The sequence below is a fragment of the Felis catus genome, chromosome D2 (genome assembly GCF_018350175.1).
Source record: "Felis catus isolate Fca126 chromosome D2, F.catus_Fca126_mat1.0, whole genome shotgun sequence".
Classification (NCBI taxonomy): domain Eukaryota; kingdom Metazoa; phylum Chordata; class Mammalia; order Carnivora; family Felidae; genus Felis; species Felis catus.
In genome coordinates, this window is record NC_058378.1 from 76,056,360 (window position 1) to 76,074,781 (window position 18,422).

The window sequence follows — 18,422 nt, forward strand, 5'->3', positions numbered from 1 at the left end:
CTCTCTCTCTCTCTCTCTCAAAATAAACCTAACACACACACACACACACACACACACATATATGTATATATACATCAAGATAAATTACCATTATGAGTAGGCAAGCCTATTCCTAGGTATATCCCAAAAGAAGTGAAAACACAAAAATCTGTACACTGATATTTACAGCAGCACGCTTCACAATAGCCAAGAAGTGGAAACAACCCAAGGGTCCATCCACGAATGAACGAATAAACATGTGGTATATCCGTGCAGTGGAATATTATCTTCAGTCATAAGAAGGAATACAGTGCTGATACATGCCACTGCATGGTTGAACCTTGAAAATATTAAGCTATGTGAAAAGCCAGACACAGTAGCCCACATGTATTATTCCATTTATACAAATGTCCAGAATAGGTAAATCATAAACAGAAGTAGACTGATTGACAGAGAATGGAGGAGGGGGCAATTGGGAGTGATTGCTAATAGGTACAGCGTTTCTTTTTGGAATGATGGAAATGATAGTGGTGATGGCTGCATACCACTGTGAATATACTAAAAACCATTGAAGTATACATACCTAAATGATTAATTTCATGTCTGTGAGTTAGATCTCAATAAAAAAAAAAATAAATAAAAATAAAAATAAAGCCACTAAAAGTAGGATCACAATTGGTTACTTCAGTGGGAAAAGGGCATCCTTCTACTTATTACCATGTTTCTTAAAATCATGTGTGATCTATTATTTAAAAATGCATACATACATATCTACACCTTTTGCCACAGGTGCCCAATCCATTCTTCTTCTCTGAGAACTTGCCCCATTGTTGAGGTGTGGGACTCTAAAGTCAGGACTGTCCTATATAACTCTGGGCCCTGGACACAGCTTGTTAGTGCACGGGTGGACTCCTGACGCCATGCTGGACCAATCAGATTCTCTAACCCTGGAATCTGAGATTAAGATAAAGATGCTAACTAGTGTGGAACTGAGACCAAGTGAATTTGGGAGCTGTGGAGTAGAGACAGATAAAGTTCGTGTGCAGAGATGAATATAGCCTAAGAAGAAAATCTGAGAAGAGCTGCTTAGATTCCTGCCAGCTTTCCAGTTCCAGATTCCACTCTTGGGACGCCAAGACATCCTCCCTATCTTTGGGTTCCATAGCCTTGTAACAAACGCCTTTTTTCAGTGGCCTACCAAGGTCAGGATGATAGGAAAGATCCAAGATGGGTACAAACAAAAGGGGATGAATTGTCTGTCCAGAATCGTGGTGACAATAAAAAAGCAAACTTTTAGTCAATTTTATTATTGCTTTAAATTCTTTAAAATGCTAGTGACCAAATACTTCTCCCTGCCCTCCTCCACGTAACACTGCTTTTAGTCTAGTTCTGGTTGTTGGATATAACCACAGTACTTTGAATATAACCAATAATAATGATCTTGACCCAACCAACAATCTAAAAACAGTGAAAGAGGGGTGCCTGGGTGGCTCAGTCGGTTGAGCGTCCGACTTCAGCTCAGGTCATCTTCTCATGGTTCATGGGTTGTCCAGCTCTGTGCTAACAGCTCAGAGCCTGCAGCCTGCTTCAGATTCTGTCTCTGGCTCTCTCTGCCCCTCCCCCATTTATGCTCTGTCTCTAAAATAAACAAACACTAAAAAAACTTTTTTTAATAAAAACAGTTAAAGAGGGGCGCCTGGGTGGCGCAGTCGGTTAAGCGTCCGACTTCAGCCAGGTCACGATCTCGCGGTCCGTGAGTTCGAGCCCCGCATCAGGCTCTGGGCTGATGGCTCAGAGCCTGGAGCCTGTTTCCGATTCTGTGTCTCCCTCTCTCTCTGCCCCTCCCCCGTTCATGCTCTGTCTCTCTCTGTCCCAAAAATAAATAAACGTTGAAAAAAAAAAAATTTTTAAAAACAGTTAAAGAAACCAGTCAATAAGCATTCCTACGTTTTCTAAAATTGACGAGTTATTAATTCAGGGAAGGAAAAAAATTTTTAATGGTGTTTTAAATTTTTTACTTATTCTTTTTTGAGAGCAAGAGTATGTGCAAGTGGGGGAGGAGCAGAGGAGGAAGGAAAGAGAGAATCCCAAGCAGGCTCCGTGCTCAGCACGGAGCCCAACGTGGGGCTTGATCCCACGACTGTGAGATCATGACATGAGCCAAAACCAAGGGTCTGACGCTTATCTGAGCCACCCACGCACCCCTAAAGTATTTTAATTTAAATACCTATACCCAACATGTGGCTCAAACTTATGACCCCAAGATCAAGAGTAGAACGCTCCTTTGACTGAACCAGCCAGCTGCCCTAAGAAAATTTATTTTATCTATTTTTTCTAACCAACAGTTAGATCTAGAAATCTTGTCTTACGAGTCTTCGTTTAAATAAAGCAAATTCCACTTCAATAGCTATCACTCAAGGATGAGAATGAGTGGTTGAAAATGGAGATAGGCTACAACAGAAGTCCTCTCATTTATTTCATGGTTGTCTGAGAGCTGAGTGCATCATGCTTCCCGTGGATGGCTCCACCAATGTTCATTCTTCCTGGTGCTTGCTGGAGCCACCTGTGTGGGTATAGTCATACCAGAGGAGAACACCATTCAACAGAAACTGAGGCAGCAGAGGACAGGAATGAGTATAGCTAGTCTTTCAGTGTTAATGTGGTACAGTGGAGAGGACCTGAGTGAAGGAAGAAAAAAATTTCTTTTAAATAAAAACTGATTAAGAGAAAAAAAAAGTATACCAAAATTGTTTTTAATTATTATTCCTGCCTTTGTTTAAAGGAAGCAACTTGATATGGATCACTAAATAATCATTGTAGGGACTTAGCCATTAGCACTATACACATAACAGAGGCCAACAAAGATAATGCTGAAGTATTCCTAAATCATAATTTAAAGCTTTGGATCTCAATGTCCTGTACATAAAATCTTTAAGAAACTCCAAGTGAAACATTAATGACATTTTATGAGGGCTTACAGGAAAAAATGTGCATTTTTAAAAAAATGTGCAATTATAACATGGCAGATACAAATTAAAGTACAGATTGATTCGCAAAGATGAATTATGACCCAGGTAGTTATGATTGGCCACTCACAGAATTTCAAAGTTTCCTATCCAAATGAAGAAGAATCAGGACTTGCATGTGAACGTAGCTCACACCTGGTATGATCATGAATTCTCTGAATCAGTAGGAGGTCCGCCAGGACTGTCCTATGTCTGAGACCTGCGCTCACAGTAACCACCCCAATTCACACCATTTCTGATTGATTCATCAGTCTTTCCACTGCCTCTGACACATGTTCACTGAGCATTTTCACTGTACAAGGTGCATTCCAGGCAATGAAGATACACTGGTGAATAAGTCAGAGACAGGCCCTGAATGTGCTGAGAAAAAATATAGCATAGGAACCCAAGAAACAAGCACTTTCAACAACTTGCTTTACATATGTGAAAATTAATAAAGGGAAACCTCACTAAAGTGGACTTGGGAGGCTGAAAGGGGGAGCTCTACCACTCAATGTTAATTACAAGAAGAATTATCAATTAAAGATCCCTAACAAAAAAATCTTTAACAGGTAAGTATCAATTACAGGCCCCAACAGAGAGAGACGTACATGGCATCTCCTACAAGATACCTACTATCCCTGCAACTCAGCCAGTGAGAAACCAGCATCACCCTGAACCTTTTTCTCCAATGGGCTTCCCTTCAAAATAACCCGTCCCAACTTCCTCCTCCTTTATAAAATAAAGTTCCTTTCCTTTGTTTGTGGGACTTGTCTATGGTTTGCCTTAGCTTGCATGCATGTCCCGCACTTTAATTCTCTGTTATTTCCCAGTAAACCCATTCTTACTGGTAAAATAACTGGCAGTTTTATTTTTAGGGTTAACGTATACTAATTTCCAGGACACAAAGGATCCTGCAGTAACCGAAGCAAGGGGTACTTAACTTAGGTTTCCAAAAGAAGATTTAGCCAGGGAAGTACAAGTGGAATGAGGAGGGGGCCAGGCAAAGGAAAGAGCTGAGATGCAGAAGGTCTAGAGGCAAGGTCCAAAATTAAAGAACTGAAAGAGGGTTCAGTAGGAGAGGGAATGTAGTAATAAGGTGAGGTCTGAGAACTAGGTAGGGGTGGAGCCAAGAAAGGCCTCATAAGCCACAACAGTCATTTCTCTAACTGGCTGAAAAATCAATTTGAAACAATTTACTACAAAACCAAAAAGAGTCTACAAGTTTAACACCCGACCTACTTCTCACAGAAACATACCTGTAATGCTGTTATTACAAAGGTACTCAACATATTCATGGCAGTAGGAAAATACAGTAAAAACATATACTTCAGAACAGCTTCTACAAAAAAATTATGGCTATAAAGGAGTATTATTTTCTTCTCTATAAAACAATCTATATGGGGAAATAAGACATTCTGTAGGGAAACATTTCAACAAGATCCAGGTGCCCATAGCAACTTACAAAATTTACAAAATACTGTAAAGCCAGTATTTTTATCCGAATTATACCCTTTCTGTACTATAATGAGATGTGTCCCTTAGGATCATACACATAGGAAACAAAACATGACAAATACTTTCAAAACTACATCAAATATAAAGTCATCTTATTTATCCAGCAAGACCAGGGTGTGGGAAATTTACTAAATATCCATAACTGGAACTTTGCCCCTCAGCACCAAAACTTTTTTTTTCTAAGTTTATTTATTTTTGAGAGAGAGAGAGAGAGAGGACAATCGGGGTGGGGGGGAGGGAGGGAGGGAGGGGGGAGAGAGAGGGGGAGGGAGGGAGGGAGGGAGGGGGAGAGAGAGAGGGAGACAGGGGGAGAGAGGGGGAGGGGGAGGGAGGGGGAGAGAGGGGGAGGGGGAGGGAGGGGGAGGGAGGGGGAGGGAGGGGGAGGGAGGGGGAGGGGGAGGGAGGGGGAGGGAGGGGGAGGGAGGGGGAGGGGGAGGGGGAGAGGGAGAGGGAGAGGGAGAGGGAGAGGGAGAGGGGGAGGGGGAGGGAGGGAGAGGGAGAGGGGGAGGGAGGGAGAGGGAGAGGGAGAGGGAGGGAGAGGGAGGGAGAGGGAGGGAGAGGGAGGGAGAGGGAGGGAGAGGGAGGGAGAGGGAGAGAATCCCAGTCTCTGCACCATCAGCGCAGAGCCTGATGCGGGGCTTAAACTCATGAACCGTTACATCATGACCTGAGCTGAAACCAAGAGTTGGACGGTTAACCAACTGAGCGACCCAGGTGCCCCAAAACGTTTCACTTTTGATAGATTTTCCCTAAGAAGTACCTATGCATTTACAGCGACCTAAACCAACTGTGCAATTTAATCTTCACTCCACATTTTGGAGCCATTATTTTGGACATCAATTATGGGTTCCAGTAATGTGAACATCAATTACTAGGATTTAGTGGAGGACTATATGTCCCTTCCTCAAAGCACCCTTATGGATATAGTAAAAAAAAAAAAAAAAAAAAAAAAATATATATATATATATATATACACACACACACACACACACACACACACACACACACACACATAGTTTTAGACTTCTTTATCATGTTGTCAGTGTTCACGGACTCAGTCCTGATGCCTACACAGGCCTTCTAATTTACTGCTTCTAGTTTCAGCCTGGGAAACCAGAAAACTAAACTAGTTCAAATTATAGGGAAAATGAATAAAGAGTTGCTGATTCCCTCCCACAAGAAATACGTGCATTTTACGCCACTGGTTTTGGCTGCTGGAGACTAGCTTCTAGATCAAGGCGTTCTCACTAACACCCGCCTGGTGTTTTAAATGAGCTAAGGCCACTCACTGCTAAGCTACCTCCAGGTGCCACAATCTAACAGTGATTTCTGGTTTGCCTCCACCACTCGTAAGTGCAAAAAGAACGGGGAGGGGGGGTTAAAATGCCCAGTTAACCGCAAACAAGCCTCAATTTTCCTTCATGGATGCTTAGCAGAAAAGTAGCGTTAACAAGAACTACAACTAAAATTTACTAAGCTGGTCTGCAGCATTCAAAGCCCTTTTCTACGTAGGAACTCAGCTGAGTTCAACATTTCTTGCTAGCTCTGGCACGAAAGCAGACGTGTACTAACAAGGCTTTAAAGTCATAACAGAAAAAATTAAGCTGTCACCCCTAATCTTATCGCGAAAAGGGAGGATGTGTGTAATACAGTAGTTAGAGCCAACTTCTGCTGCGAGCGAGCACTCCCCCGACACACCGGAAGTTTTGAAATATCCTGCAGGCTTCCCATAGGCAAAGTGCTTTTCCTCGCCCCGTCTCGGCGGGCCCCCCGAAGGTTCAAGGACCCCTCCGCGAAGCGTCAAACGCGGGGCGCGGGTCCCCGGTGCGCCACGGAGGGGAGCGAGGCCGGCAATCACGGCCGGTCGTCGGCTCCTCGCCGCGTAACCTTGGCCGCTCGCGAATCACGAATCGGGCAGGTGGGAGGCACCTGCGGCCGGCCGGGGAAGCCGCGGCACGGGCACGGGCCCTGGCACGGGGGTGTCTCCGCGCAGGCCTGGCCGGCCACGCCAGCCTCCGGGGGAGCCCCGCGTGGGGCCGCGCGGCGGGGCCGGGCCCCGGGCTCGGCAAACTCAGCGGCCCGCCCAGCCCGCCCCCGGCGCCGCCACTCACCGAAGAAACCTTGCACGATCCCGAGCGGGTGGCTGAGCCAATCCTCCCCACAGGGCATCTCGCCGACGGGCCGGGGCCGGCGCGGCCCGGCGTCCCGCGCCGCGGCTCCTCCTCGGGGGCTCGGCCGCTCGTCGCCCGCGCCCTCCCACGCACGGCGAGCCTCGGGGCGCGGGCCGCCCGGCCTGCCCGCGCCTCAGGGAACGGCGGCTGTGGCGGCGGCAGCCAAGGAGCAGCTGGCCACGGGCAGGCGGCGCGTGCGGGCCCCCAGCCTCCACTTCGCACAATGGCGGGAAATAGGCGCCGCCGACCGCGCTGCCTGCGACCTGGGTGGAGCTCGCGCGAGGAGGGGCGGCGGGAGCGCGCGGCGCGGCCCCGAGGGCGGGAGGAGGGGCGGCGGGAGCGCGGGGGTGGGGCGGGGTGGAGCCAGGACGCGGCGGCGACGCGGCGGCGGGGCGGCCGCCATCTTGGAGATGGGCAAAAGGAAGGGCACGCAGGGCTGGTGGGTGGAAAGGCTTCGAGGCTGAGCTCTGCGTATCGCGTTTTGTCACGCTGTGCTAGTGTGAAGGGGGAAGTTCCCGAGGTCCGGTTTATTAATTCGTAATACGAGCCCTTGCACAGGCTGGAGGGCGCAGCAGCCCAAAAGCACAAGCCCAAGGAGACCTTCGGGTCCTCTCTGGGCAAAATTAGTGGGCAAAACAGCCCTGGGGTGTCGGTCCATCCCCTCTTGGTGCTAGTTTTGTTTTGTTTTGTTTTGTTTTGTTTTGCTCCTTTCTGTGGCGCCCTGCCTGAAACACCCATACAGTGACTCCCTCAGCTGCATAAAGTCTGATCCCACTGGGGGAGGTATGCATTTGGATAAGGGGTACTTTGAAAACTCACAAGCGCCCTTTGCTGGGTCTCTGGCACTGTGGTAGAGTGACGAGTTCATAATTTGAGAGGCAAGCTCCTCACTGTGGAAACGTACCTGTCTGCCTCTGCCTAGAAGCTGGAAACAACCAGGGAGCTTTGGCAGGTTCCTGCAGAAGGCGTGTACAGACATACCTTCGAAATGCTGCCCCTTTGTGCCACACCATCTCAATAAAGCGAAAATCATAATAAAGCAAATCAAATGAAGTTTTTGGTTTCCCAGGGCACATGAAGATTATGTGTACACTATGCAGTAGTCTATCAAGCGTGCAATAGATTTAAGTCTTAAAAAGTATATATGTCAATTTAAAAATATTTTTTAACTTAAAAGATGCTGTCATCTTAACTTTCAGCAAGTCACGATCACTGATCACAGATCACCACCATAACAAATGTAGTAATAACGAAAATGTTTGAAATACTGCCAAGATTTAACACAACCTGACGTAGAGATGCCCAGTGAGCAAATGGTCTTGGAAAAATAGCGTCAATGGACTTGCGCCAAATGGTGGTGTCACCAACTTTCAATTTGTGAGAAAACGCAGTATTTGGGAAAGGCAGTAAAGCTAAGCAGAGTAAAACAATGTGTGCCTCTCTCTGGATACCCTAAGATTGAAGGTGGTGGCATTAACACACACACAAAGATCAAATCTAGGGGTAAACTTTTAGTGAGGGAATTCAGAAAAACATCCAAGTTCAGGGATGAAACAGCATGTTTCTCCTAGGACTGGAACACACCTGAGAAAACTGAAATATCCACAGCTGAAGAAAGAGCGTGTTAAACAGGAGGATGATCTGAATGGAGACTGGAAAGTGGGAAGCCTGAGAATAAGAACTGAACTCGAAGCTCAAGCCCTACTTAGGGCAAAGGCGGGTGGTTTGTATTTCTCATTGTGAACTAATGAATTGGTCTACTGGATTATACATCTGACTCTTGTGAGTTTGGGTGAGCTGAGAAAACGGAGTTTCAAATCCAGGGCACTACCACCACGTCGTTCATTTATTCATGTGTTTAGCAGAGAGGGTTGCCAAGACCCTTGTATTAAATGGAGAAATCCCATATGTTAGTGTCTTGACCAGTAACGGGCAAATTAAATGTATGCGGACGTGAAAATGTCTGCTTTTAAGTTATAATAATTGCAGATTGATTTGCTTCATATGAAATTGCCGATGGATACCAAGTCAACAGTGGCGAGGAACACTGAAGCTTTAGGTTTCTTCCTCTGTATTTAGTGACTTAGAAACAAACTATCGCTCAGATTTACTTAAAGAGACCCCACGATGCTTTTGAAATGTCATTATTTCATTTTGTTTATGTATATATATATATTTAACTTTTATTTATTCCTGAGAGAGAGAGAGAGAGAATGAGCAGAGGAGGGGCAGAGAGGGAGTCACAGAATCTGAAGCAGGCTCCAGGCTCTGAGCTGTCAGCACAGAGCCGGACCTGGGGCTCGAACTCACAAATGGTGAGATCATGACCTGAGCCGAGGTCTGATGCTCAACTCAGCCACCCAGGCACCCGGAAATGTCATTATTTTAAAATGTGAATGATCATAACACCTAATTTTTCTGTGGCAAGATGTGTTGATACTACCACTAAGTAGTTATGAAAAGGTAAGAGGCCAGGGAGGATCCATAAAAGCACATCTCTGTGGCAAGATTTGACTTCCCGCCACCACGAATGGCACCGCTGCCCCCACACCAAGCCTATATTTTTAAGGAGGGCATTAAATAACCCTGTCTACCTCTGTGGGGTAAAGGCAATTTGAGGACTTTCCTGAAATGTGACATTTACCCTAGGACTTGAAAGATAAATAAGAGGTAACTAGGCAAAAAGTGAGGGAAGAGTGTTCCGAGCCTAGGAAAACAAAGCTTGCAAACAAAAATTAAAATAGTGACAACTTATTATATGATTTGGCTACGAATCATCTGTATGTAGTCATAATAAAGGTAAAACTTGAGTGTTAATCTAACCAATGTTATAATTTAACTTCAGCGAGAGGCTAGGGGGAAAGGGTTCATATATGTGATGAGGACAAAGATCAAAAGGGGCAAAATCCTCGTTGTTCACCTGGAAAGTCAACAATATAATGCAAACAGGAAAAACATCAGAAGTGGCAACGTAATCACGTTAATTTGGAAACAGAAATCCTGAAAGAATCAGCAGAAAGAGTTGAATGCAGTTGCCTTCAGGGTGGAGTAAATTTTTTTAAACATTTGCTAGTTTTCTACACATTTGTTATTAATTAAGCCTCAACTGCACTAGAATTTGCACTAGACTGTAAGATCCTTGAAGCAATGATTTTGGTAGTTACATGTTATTTTATTCCCTAGCACCTAGAACAGTGCCTGGCATAGCATAGGTGCTCAATAAATGGTTTCTGAATGGATAATACACATTTTCCATCCGTTGCCTAAATTTCCTCTCTAGGTGTTTAGACACCTTTTCTTGGGTATCTTTCCTAGAGCCTTTTGACCTGTTCTGATCTAGACTTGCTGCCCTTTACCTCTGGTACAAAACTGTCTTCCTAGGATGTCCTACCACCATTATCCATTATCCTTAAGATTCTCTTTCCTTTCATGGTTTCACTGACCCTTCAGAAAAATCTGTTTCCTCCGTCTTCCATAGCTATAGATAGATTTCCTAGGGAAGACCTGCATTTTCTACCTACAGACGTATAGCTGAGGCTGGTTGCCCAATGAGGGACTACATTTCCCAGCCTTCTTTGCAGCTAGGTAGGGCTTTGTGATTAGGTTCTTACCAATGAACTGGGAGCAAATGTTATGTCTGGAACTTCCCCCTCAATTTCTTTGGAGAGGGGCGCCTGGGTGGCGCAGTCGGTTAAGCGTCCGACTTCAGCCAGGTCATGATCTCGCGGTCCGTGAGTTCGAGCCCCGTGTCGGGCTCTGGGCTGATGGCTCAGAGCCTGGAGCCTGTTTCCAGTTCTGTGTCTCCCTGTCTCTCTGCCCCTCCCCCGTTCATGCTCTGTCTCTCTCTGTCCCAAAAATAAATAAAACGTTGAAAAAAAAAATTTCTTTGGAGAAAACTTTTGGCCTGGATATGTTCTTTCCTCCTTTGTGATGGACAGAATGGTGATGACTAGAACGACTCTGTGTGACATGGATTTTTATATGAACATTGCATTCTGAGTCCTCTTTGTTACAACTGCTAGCATTACTCTAAGTAATTCAGCAAGTGGTGTAAGTGGGGTGTTATCACAACAAACACAAAGTAAGGTGGCTCTAGTTTAGTGGTTGGAAGGAAGGTAGCAATCAGTGAAAGATGAAATGCCTGAGACAACGAAGGAGATTGATTTCATTCAGGCTGTTGCAGTAGGGAGAATGTTCGTTCAGAAACATCTCAAAGGAGAGTGGTAAATTTTGAGTTTCATAAAGCAAGGAAGTCGTTGAGGAAGAATGGAGGTGAGCCTTATGTTGGAATTTTCAAGAACGAGTTGGTCTTTTGCATTTATAATCCTTTCTTGGAACACAGAAACAAGAAGGGATTTCTTAACTATCCCTGTTTTCTGAGGAGTGAGTGGGGGGCAACTACTAGGGAAGTTGGATTCATTGACCAAGTTCTGACTTTTCTAGGCCGATCGCTGCAGAGGTTGTCAGAGTTCTTTTGTTAAATATGGTCTGGCCATTGTTTGTATATTCAGCCTCCCAGAAATATCGTGCAAGCCATATATGTAAATTAAAAGTTATTAGTAGTCACATTAAGAGTTGATAAAAGGTACAAACTTTTTTATTTATTTACTTTTTAATGTTTATTTATTTTTGAGAGATATACAAAGCACAAGCAGGGCAGGGGTAGAGAGAGAGAGAGACATAGAATCTGAAGCAGCTGAGCTGTCAGCACAGAGTCTGACGTGGGGCTCAAACTCACAAACTGTGAGATCATGACCTGAGCTGAAGTCGGACACTTAACCGACTGAGCCACCCAGGTGCCCCCAAAGGTGCAACCTTCTAATTATAAAATCAGTAAGTCACGGGAATGAAAAACACAGCATAGGGAATATAATCAATAATATTGTTATAACTTTGGTGACAGGTAGAAACTACACTTGTGGTGGTGAGCATTTCATAATGTTTGTAACTGTCAAATCAATATATTTTACACCTGAAATATATATCAGCTATACTTCAATTAAAAATTGAAAACAAACTGGGGTGCCTGGGTGTCTCAGTCAGTTAGGCATCTGACTTCAGCTCAGGTCACAATCTCACACTCCATGAGTTTGAGCCCCACGTCGGGCTCTGTGCTGATAGCTCAGAGCCTGGAGTCTGCTTCAGATTCTATGTCTCCCCCTCTCTCTGCCCCTCCCCTGTTCATGCTCTGTGTCTGTCTCAAAAATAAATTAAAAAACATTAAAAATTTAAAAAAAAATTGAAAACAAACTGAGGCACCTGGGTGGCTCAGTTGGTTAAGCCCCTGACTCATGATTTCAGTTAAGGTCATGATCTCAATGTTGTGAAATGGAGCCCTGCATCAGGCTCTGCACTGGGTGTGGAAACTGCTGGAGATTCTCTCTCTCTCTCTCTCTCTCTCTCTCTCTCTCTCTCTCTCTCTCTCTCTCTCTCCCTCTCCCTCTCACCCACCCTTTGCCCCTCCCACCCTGAATGTGCCTGAATGTGCACACATGCTCTCTTTCTCTCTCTCTCTAAATAAATAGAAAACAAACAAGAAACTATAGTGAGATAATATTACACACCGGTTAGAATGGCCAACATTTAAAATACTGGCAACACCAAGTATAGATATTACTGGTGGGAAAATAAGATGATGCAGTGGGGAAATAAGATGATGGAAAAGGGGCACCTGGGTGGCTCAGTCAGTCAACCATCTGACTTTGGCTTAGGTCATGATCTCACAGTTATCGGGCTCTGTGCTGACAGCTTGGAGCCGGGTTCACATTCTGTGTCTCTGCCTTGCTCTCTGCCCCTCCCCCACTCACACTCTGTCTCTTTCTCTCTCAAAAATAAATAAACATTAAAAAAAAAGATGACGGGGGCGCCTGGGTGGCGCAGTCGGTTAAGTGCCCGACTTCAGCCAGGTCACGATCTCGCGGTCCGTGAGTTCGAGCCCCGCGTCAGGCTCTGGGCTGATGGCTCAGAGCCTGGAGCCTGTTTCCGATTCTGTGTCTCCCTCTCTCTCTGCCCCTCCCCCGTTCATGCTCTGTCTCTCTCTGTCCCAAAAATAAATAAACGTTGAAAAAAAAAATTAAAAAAAAAAAAGATGACGGAAAATCATGTGGCAATTTCTTACAAAGTTGAATATACATGACTATAAGACTCAGTAATTCTACTCCTAGGTGAAATGAAAACACTTCCCATGAAGATTTTTACATAAATTTTCATTGCAACTTTAATAATAATAGCCCCAAATTTGAAACAACCTAAATGTCTACCAACCAATGAATGGATAAGCAAATTGTGGTATAGTCATATAATAAAACACTACTTAACAAGGAAAAAAGAATGACCTATGATTCACATGACATGGATGGACCTCAAAAACATTACATTAATCAAAAGAAGTCAGACACAAAAGAATATGTACTATATGGTTCCATTTATACAAAACTTACTAAAGACAGATGTAAAAATGTAAAAAATAGAAAGTAGATCAGTGGTGGAATAGGGCTGGGAATATAATTTATGAAGTTATTAATTGGCTGGAAAGAGGAACACAAAGGAATAGTCTAAGATGATTTATTTTTTAAAAAATATATTTATTTTGATGGGGCGCCTAGGTGGCTCAGTTGGTTGAGCGTCCAACTTTGGCTTAGATCATGGTCTTGTAGTTTGTGAGTTTGAACCCCGCGTGGGGCTTGCTCCTGTCAGCGCGGAGCCTGTTTCGGATCTTCTGTTCCCCTCTCTCTGTGTCTCTCCCCCGCTCCCGCTTGTACTCTCTATCTCAAAAATAAATAAAACATTCTAAAAATGTTTAAATGTTTTATTTTTGAGAGAGGGAGCAAGAGAAATAGTGTGCATGTATGAGTGGGGAAGGGGCACAGAGGGAGGGAGAGAGAGAATCCCAAGCAGGCTCTGTGCTGTCAGTGCAGAGCTAGATGTGGGGCTCAATCCCACAAACTGTGAGATAATGGGCTGAGCTGAAATCAAGAGTTCGACGTTCGACAAACTGAGCCACTCAGGCGTCCACAGAGTGATGGATTTATTCTATACTGATATTTTTGTCAAAACTCATAAAATTGTATACTTACAGTTCATGCATTTTTATCATGTAAATTATACCTCAATAAAGTTGATTTAAAGAGCAAAAAGAGGGGCACCTGGGTGGCTCAGTCGGTTAAGCCTATAACTTCAGCTCAGGTCATGATCTCATGGTCCATGAGTTCAAGCCTCACATTGGGCTCTGTGCTGACAGCTCGGAGCCTGGAACTTGCTTCAGATTCTGTGTCTCCCGCTTTCTCTGCCCCTCCCCCACTCACGCTGTCTCTGTCTCCATCTCTCAAAACTAAGTAAATGTTAAAAAAAAAAAAAAGTAAAAAGAAACAGATAACATTAATTTTAATAGTAGGGTGCCTGGGTGGCTCAGTCGGTTAAGCATCTGACTCTTGGTTTCAACTCAGGTCATAATCTCATGGTTTCATGAGTTTGAGCCCCACATTGGGCTCTGTGCTGACAGTGTGGATCCTGCTTGGGGTTCTCTCTCTCCCTCTCTCTCTGCCCCTCCCCCCCCACACTGGGTTTGTCTTTCTCAAAAATAAATAAATAAACTTAAAAAATTTTAGTGCTATATTTAACTTGACATATTCCAAATATTGTAATTGGAATAATCAATATAAATGTTATTAATGAATATTTTATCTTCTTTTTTTAGAATGAATTCTTTGAAATCTGGTGTGCATTGTACAGTTACAGCACTTCTCAATTCAGACAGCCACATTTCCGGACCTCGATAGCCACAGGTAGCCAGGACCATCAAGTGAGGCAGCACAGGAGAGACCAGGGCCTCAGTATTCAGATCAGAGGAGGTAAGGATCTTGCTCAAAGGCATTTCCAAGGGTCTTTTAAGATTTCTCTGGTAAACGAAAGAATCCTGCCTTATGGCAGAGGTCAGATCAAGGATGTGGCTTTCCCACCCATACCTATTAGGCTGATAGAAAAAGGGCTCAAGTCAGACAAGGAAGTAAAGAACATGGAACTTTCAGGAAATAAAATGCCAGGAGCTTGGCCTGAAAAAGTCTGCAACTTGTCAAGTTTTAAGGCAAGTCTCAGGCCCCAGACTCATAGGAGAGACAGTGGGCTACCAAAGCTGTACAGCCCCCAACGAGGACATGCCTCCTCGTGCCACTTGGGATATAGCCATGGATGGTCAGGGACAAGAAGAAACCTCCCTGAGGGCAAAGCTGAGGCCAGGGAGGACTGTAGACTGAGGAAGTATTTCTAGAGGCCCAAACCAGGGGCAGTCAGGACCAATCAAAAACATTCTCCACTCTCAGGGAGTATTTTCAATTGATGCCTCGCAGGATTTAATCATTTCTGTGCAACAGTGGGAGTCTCCATACAGTTACCCTGTTCTCGGCCCATGACTGTCTAATGTGCCCTATCGCCATAGGTGAGAAGCCACATCCAGGCCCAGTGGAAAGGGCTGAGCTGCACCCACAGATCCTAGACTGTTGAACAGGATGCAGCATGTTGCTTCCTTTGAGGAGTGAGCATATTCTACATTTGGGAAGAAGGGTTGGCATTTGGTGGCCAGAGGGGCAGACTGTGGTGGCGATCGTCATTTGCCCACTAAAATCCTCTTTCTCCATACAGAACAGTTACAGAATTGTAGGTAGGATGTGGATACTCAGGTGAGGACTGTATTTCCAGCTCTTGTACCAGGAGTGCCTTTTGTCCAAGTTCTCACTAGCGGAATGTGAACAGAAGTGATTTGTACAAGGTCTGCCTTACTTCTTAAGATGAGACGTCTGTGCCTGAACTGCTCTGACCTCTGGCCGCTGCCTTGGCTGGCAAAAAACTAGAGCGGCCTTGGAAGCCTTGTGTTGAAGATGAAAAACTGGTTACCTGCATGTACTCTCATGTGGGAAATGAACCTTTACTTTGAGCCACTGCATTTTGGGGTCTTTTTTTTTTAAAACAGCTTACATTCTCCGGTACACCTGTGGTTGCACATCACGTTTCCTGTATCCCACATAGGAAGACTTCCTTAGCTTATTCCTTTATTTTGGTGGAGGACCTCCTCCATTTGCCTTCTTAGAAGGTGTGCTGGAGGGGTAACTATTTTGAGAGCTGAATTCCTTTGCATTTGACCTGTTTTTATCCTTCTGGAGCCTTAAGAATCTTCTATTTGTCTCCAGCGTTTTCTCGTGTGTGTGTCTATTTTCAACTATTGTGCTGGGTACTCAACCCTTGCAATCTGGAAACTGGTATCCTTCATTTCTGGGAATAAAAATGTTTTTTCTTTGATTATTCCCTCCCCTGCATTTTCCCTGTCTCTATTCTTAGCAGAACTCTTAATGTACAGATATTGGCTTTCCTTGCTCAGCACTCTAATTTTCTTATGTCTCTCTCCTAGCTCCCATCTGTTTGTCTTTTTGCTTTACTTTTTGAGAAATTTCCTCACTATTTATCTTCCTTCTACTGATTTTCTTGTGTGTTCCCTGAACATTTATTTTCTTTTTAAAATAACATCCTGGGGGCGCCTGGGTGGCTCAGTTGGTTGAGCGTCCGACTTCGGCTCAGGTCATGATCTCACGGTTTGTGGGTTCGAGCTCTGTGCTGACAGCTTGCTCAGAGCCTGGAGCCTGCTTTGGATTCTGTGTCTCCTCTCTCTCTGCCCCTCTCCTGCTCATGCTCTGTCTCTGTCTCTCAAAAATAAATAAATGTTAAAAAACATTTTTTTAAAAAACAACACACCGATCTTGTTTCTTGGTTACTGACCCTCTTATCCCTCTGAGGATATTATTGACAGATTTTCTAAGTCTTTTTCTTCCCGTGTGGGTTGTTTCTTCTAAGTTGCTATTTCTCCTTCCTTTGGTGTGTGTCTTGTTTTGATCTCTTTCACATTAAAGGATCTTCTCAACTATGTGGTGATCGTATTTAAAGTGTGGGGACTAGGGGCACCTGACTGGCTTAATCCGTAGATCATGCAACTCTTGGTCTCAGGGTTGTGAGTTTGAGCCCCACATTGGCCACAGAAGGGACTGAAAAAAAATGTGGGGACTAACAAGGTTATTGGGAGCTCAGAGCATATAAATAGGGATTGTTGATTGTGAACTTAATATGCGGTGATCTGGCTGGGCTGTCTTCCTAGGGACTCCAGATTTCAGCACCTCTACATCTCTCTTTCCCATGCCCCAAAGAAGAATTTTCTAATCTTCTGCCTGAAGGTTGAAGATCTGGCAGCCAGTGTTCTCAGAGCTGAGTGGAGAAACTTGGCTGGGGTTGTGGGAGAGATTATTTTTTTATTCAGTATGTACACGTTTGCTAAGTGTTTCTTCTGTTACCCACTCCAGAAGGGAAAATTTCGTCTTTTTTTCTAGAAGGGGGATGGTTAGTGGTCCAGTTACTCAGAGTAGGGGTACAGACCTAACAGCTTCTCCAACAGTTTTACCCAATCTTCCAAACTCTTTAGCTTCGCTGCTACCTCCTGAGGTGCCTGGGGTCATCAGACCCTCAATCTTATGATGATTCTGTGGTGCAAATAAGTTGCTCGTGGGCTTTCCCCATTACTGGTTTGCTAAATCACCTACTACAGGTCCATTTTTTTTGTGTGTGTATGCAGAATCTTGTTGCTGCGGAATCCTCTCCTATCCCCCTTATCCTTCTGGGTTTAAAAATCAAACACACCTATTTGTGTTTTCCACAGAGTTTCAGGAGGAAGGAAATGAAGACACTTTGGTTCAATCTGATGTCTCTCCCCAGGAATTACCCCAGGAATTCTCTGCTCATTCCTACTGCAATTGCTCTAATTTGAGCCACTCTCACGGCTCCCCTGGTCCACTGTAGCAGCCCGGGTTGCTCTTTCCGTATCTACTTTATTACACTGAAGTCAGAGTGGACTTTCTACAGGGCAAATGTTATTTCTCCACCCTCTTTTATTAATTTTTTTTAACGCTTATTTATTTTTGAGACAGAGAGAGACAGAGCATGAATGGGGGAGGGTCAGAGAGAGGGAGACACAGAATCTGAAACAGGCTCCAGGCTCTGAGCTGTCAGCACAGAGCCTGACGCGGGGCTCGAACTCACAGACCGCGAGATCATGACCTGAGCTGAAGTCAGATGCTTAACCGACTGAGCCACCCAGGCGCCCCACCACCTTCTTTTATTAAAAACATTTTTAATGTTAATTAATTTTTTTAAGAGAGAGACAGAGAGCAAGTGGGGGGAGGGGCAGAGAGAGAGGGATGTGAAGCAGGCTCCAGGCTCGTGAGCTGTCAGCACAGAGCCTGACGCCAGGCTCGAACCCACAAACCGTGAGATCATGACCTGAGCTGAAGTCGGATGCTCAACCAGGTGGGCCACTCAGGCTCCCCTCTCTACCCTCTTTTAACCCCTTCTTTGGCTCCCTGTTGCTCTTGACTTGTAAGCCCCTGCATCATCTGGCCTTGCTCTGCTTTTCATTCTCCTCTCCCAACATTCTTCCAGTTGCTCAGTGTGGCATTTCAGGGTATTCCTACATACTGTGACTTTTTTTTTTTTTTTTTTTAATTTTTTTTTCAACGTTTTTTATTTATTTTTGGGACAGAGAGAGACAGAGCATGAACGGGGGAGGGGCAGAGAGAGGGAGACACAGAATCGGAAACAGGCTCCAGGCTCCGAGCCATCAGCCCAGAGCCTGATGCGGGGCTCGAACTCCCGGACCGCGAGATCATGACCTGGCTGAAGTCGGACGCTTAACCGACTGCGCCACCCAGGCGCCCCC

General features: G+C 44.8%; 1 protein-coding gene and 1 long non-coding RNA gene across 4 annotated transcripts in view; one reads left to right on the forward strand and one right to left on the reverse strand.

The window, feature by feature from the left end:
• Positions 1-6,965, reverse strand: part of MCMBP (minichromosome maintenance complex binding protein) — a 49,825-nt gene extending 42,860 nt beyond the window's left edge. For 2 of the 3 annotated variants that reach the window (XM_023241007.2, XR_006587368.1), the window contains exon 1: positions 6,614-6,965. In XM_023241007.2, coding sequence (XP_023096775.1) covers positions 6,614-6,671 — 58 coding nt within the window. In that variant the 5' untranslated portion in view covers positions 6,672-6,965. The remainder of the gene's footprint in view (positions 1-6,613) is intronic. The other variant, XM_023241008.2, reaches the window with a different exon arrangement.
• A 3,719-nt stretch (positions 6,966-10,684) lies between these two features.
• LOC123380713 lies at positions 10,685-16,009 on the forward strand. Its single transcript, XR_006586782.1, has 4 exons — positions 10,685-10,945; positions 14,370-14,523; positions 15,108-15,203; positions 15,311-16,009. It is a non-coding gene; the product is annotated as an uncharacterized LOC123380713 (long non-coding RNA).
• Positions 16,010-18,422: the final 2,413 nt, after the last annotated feature.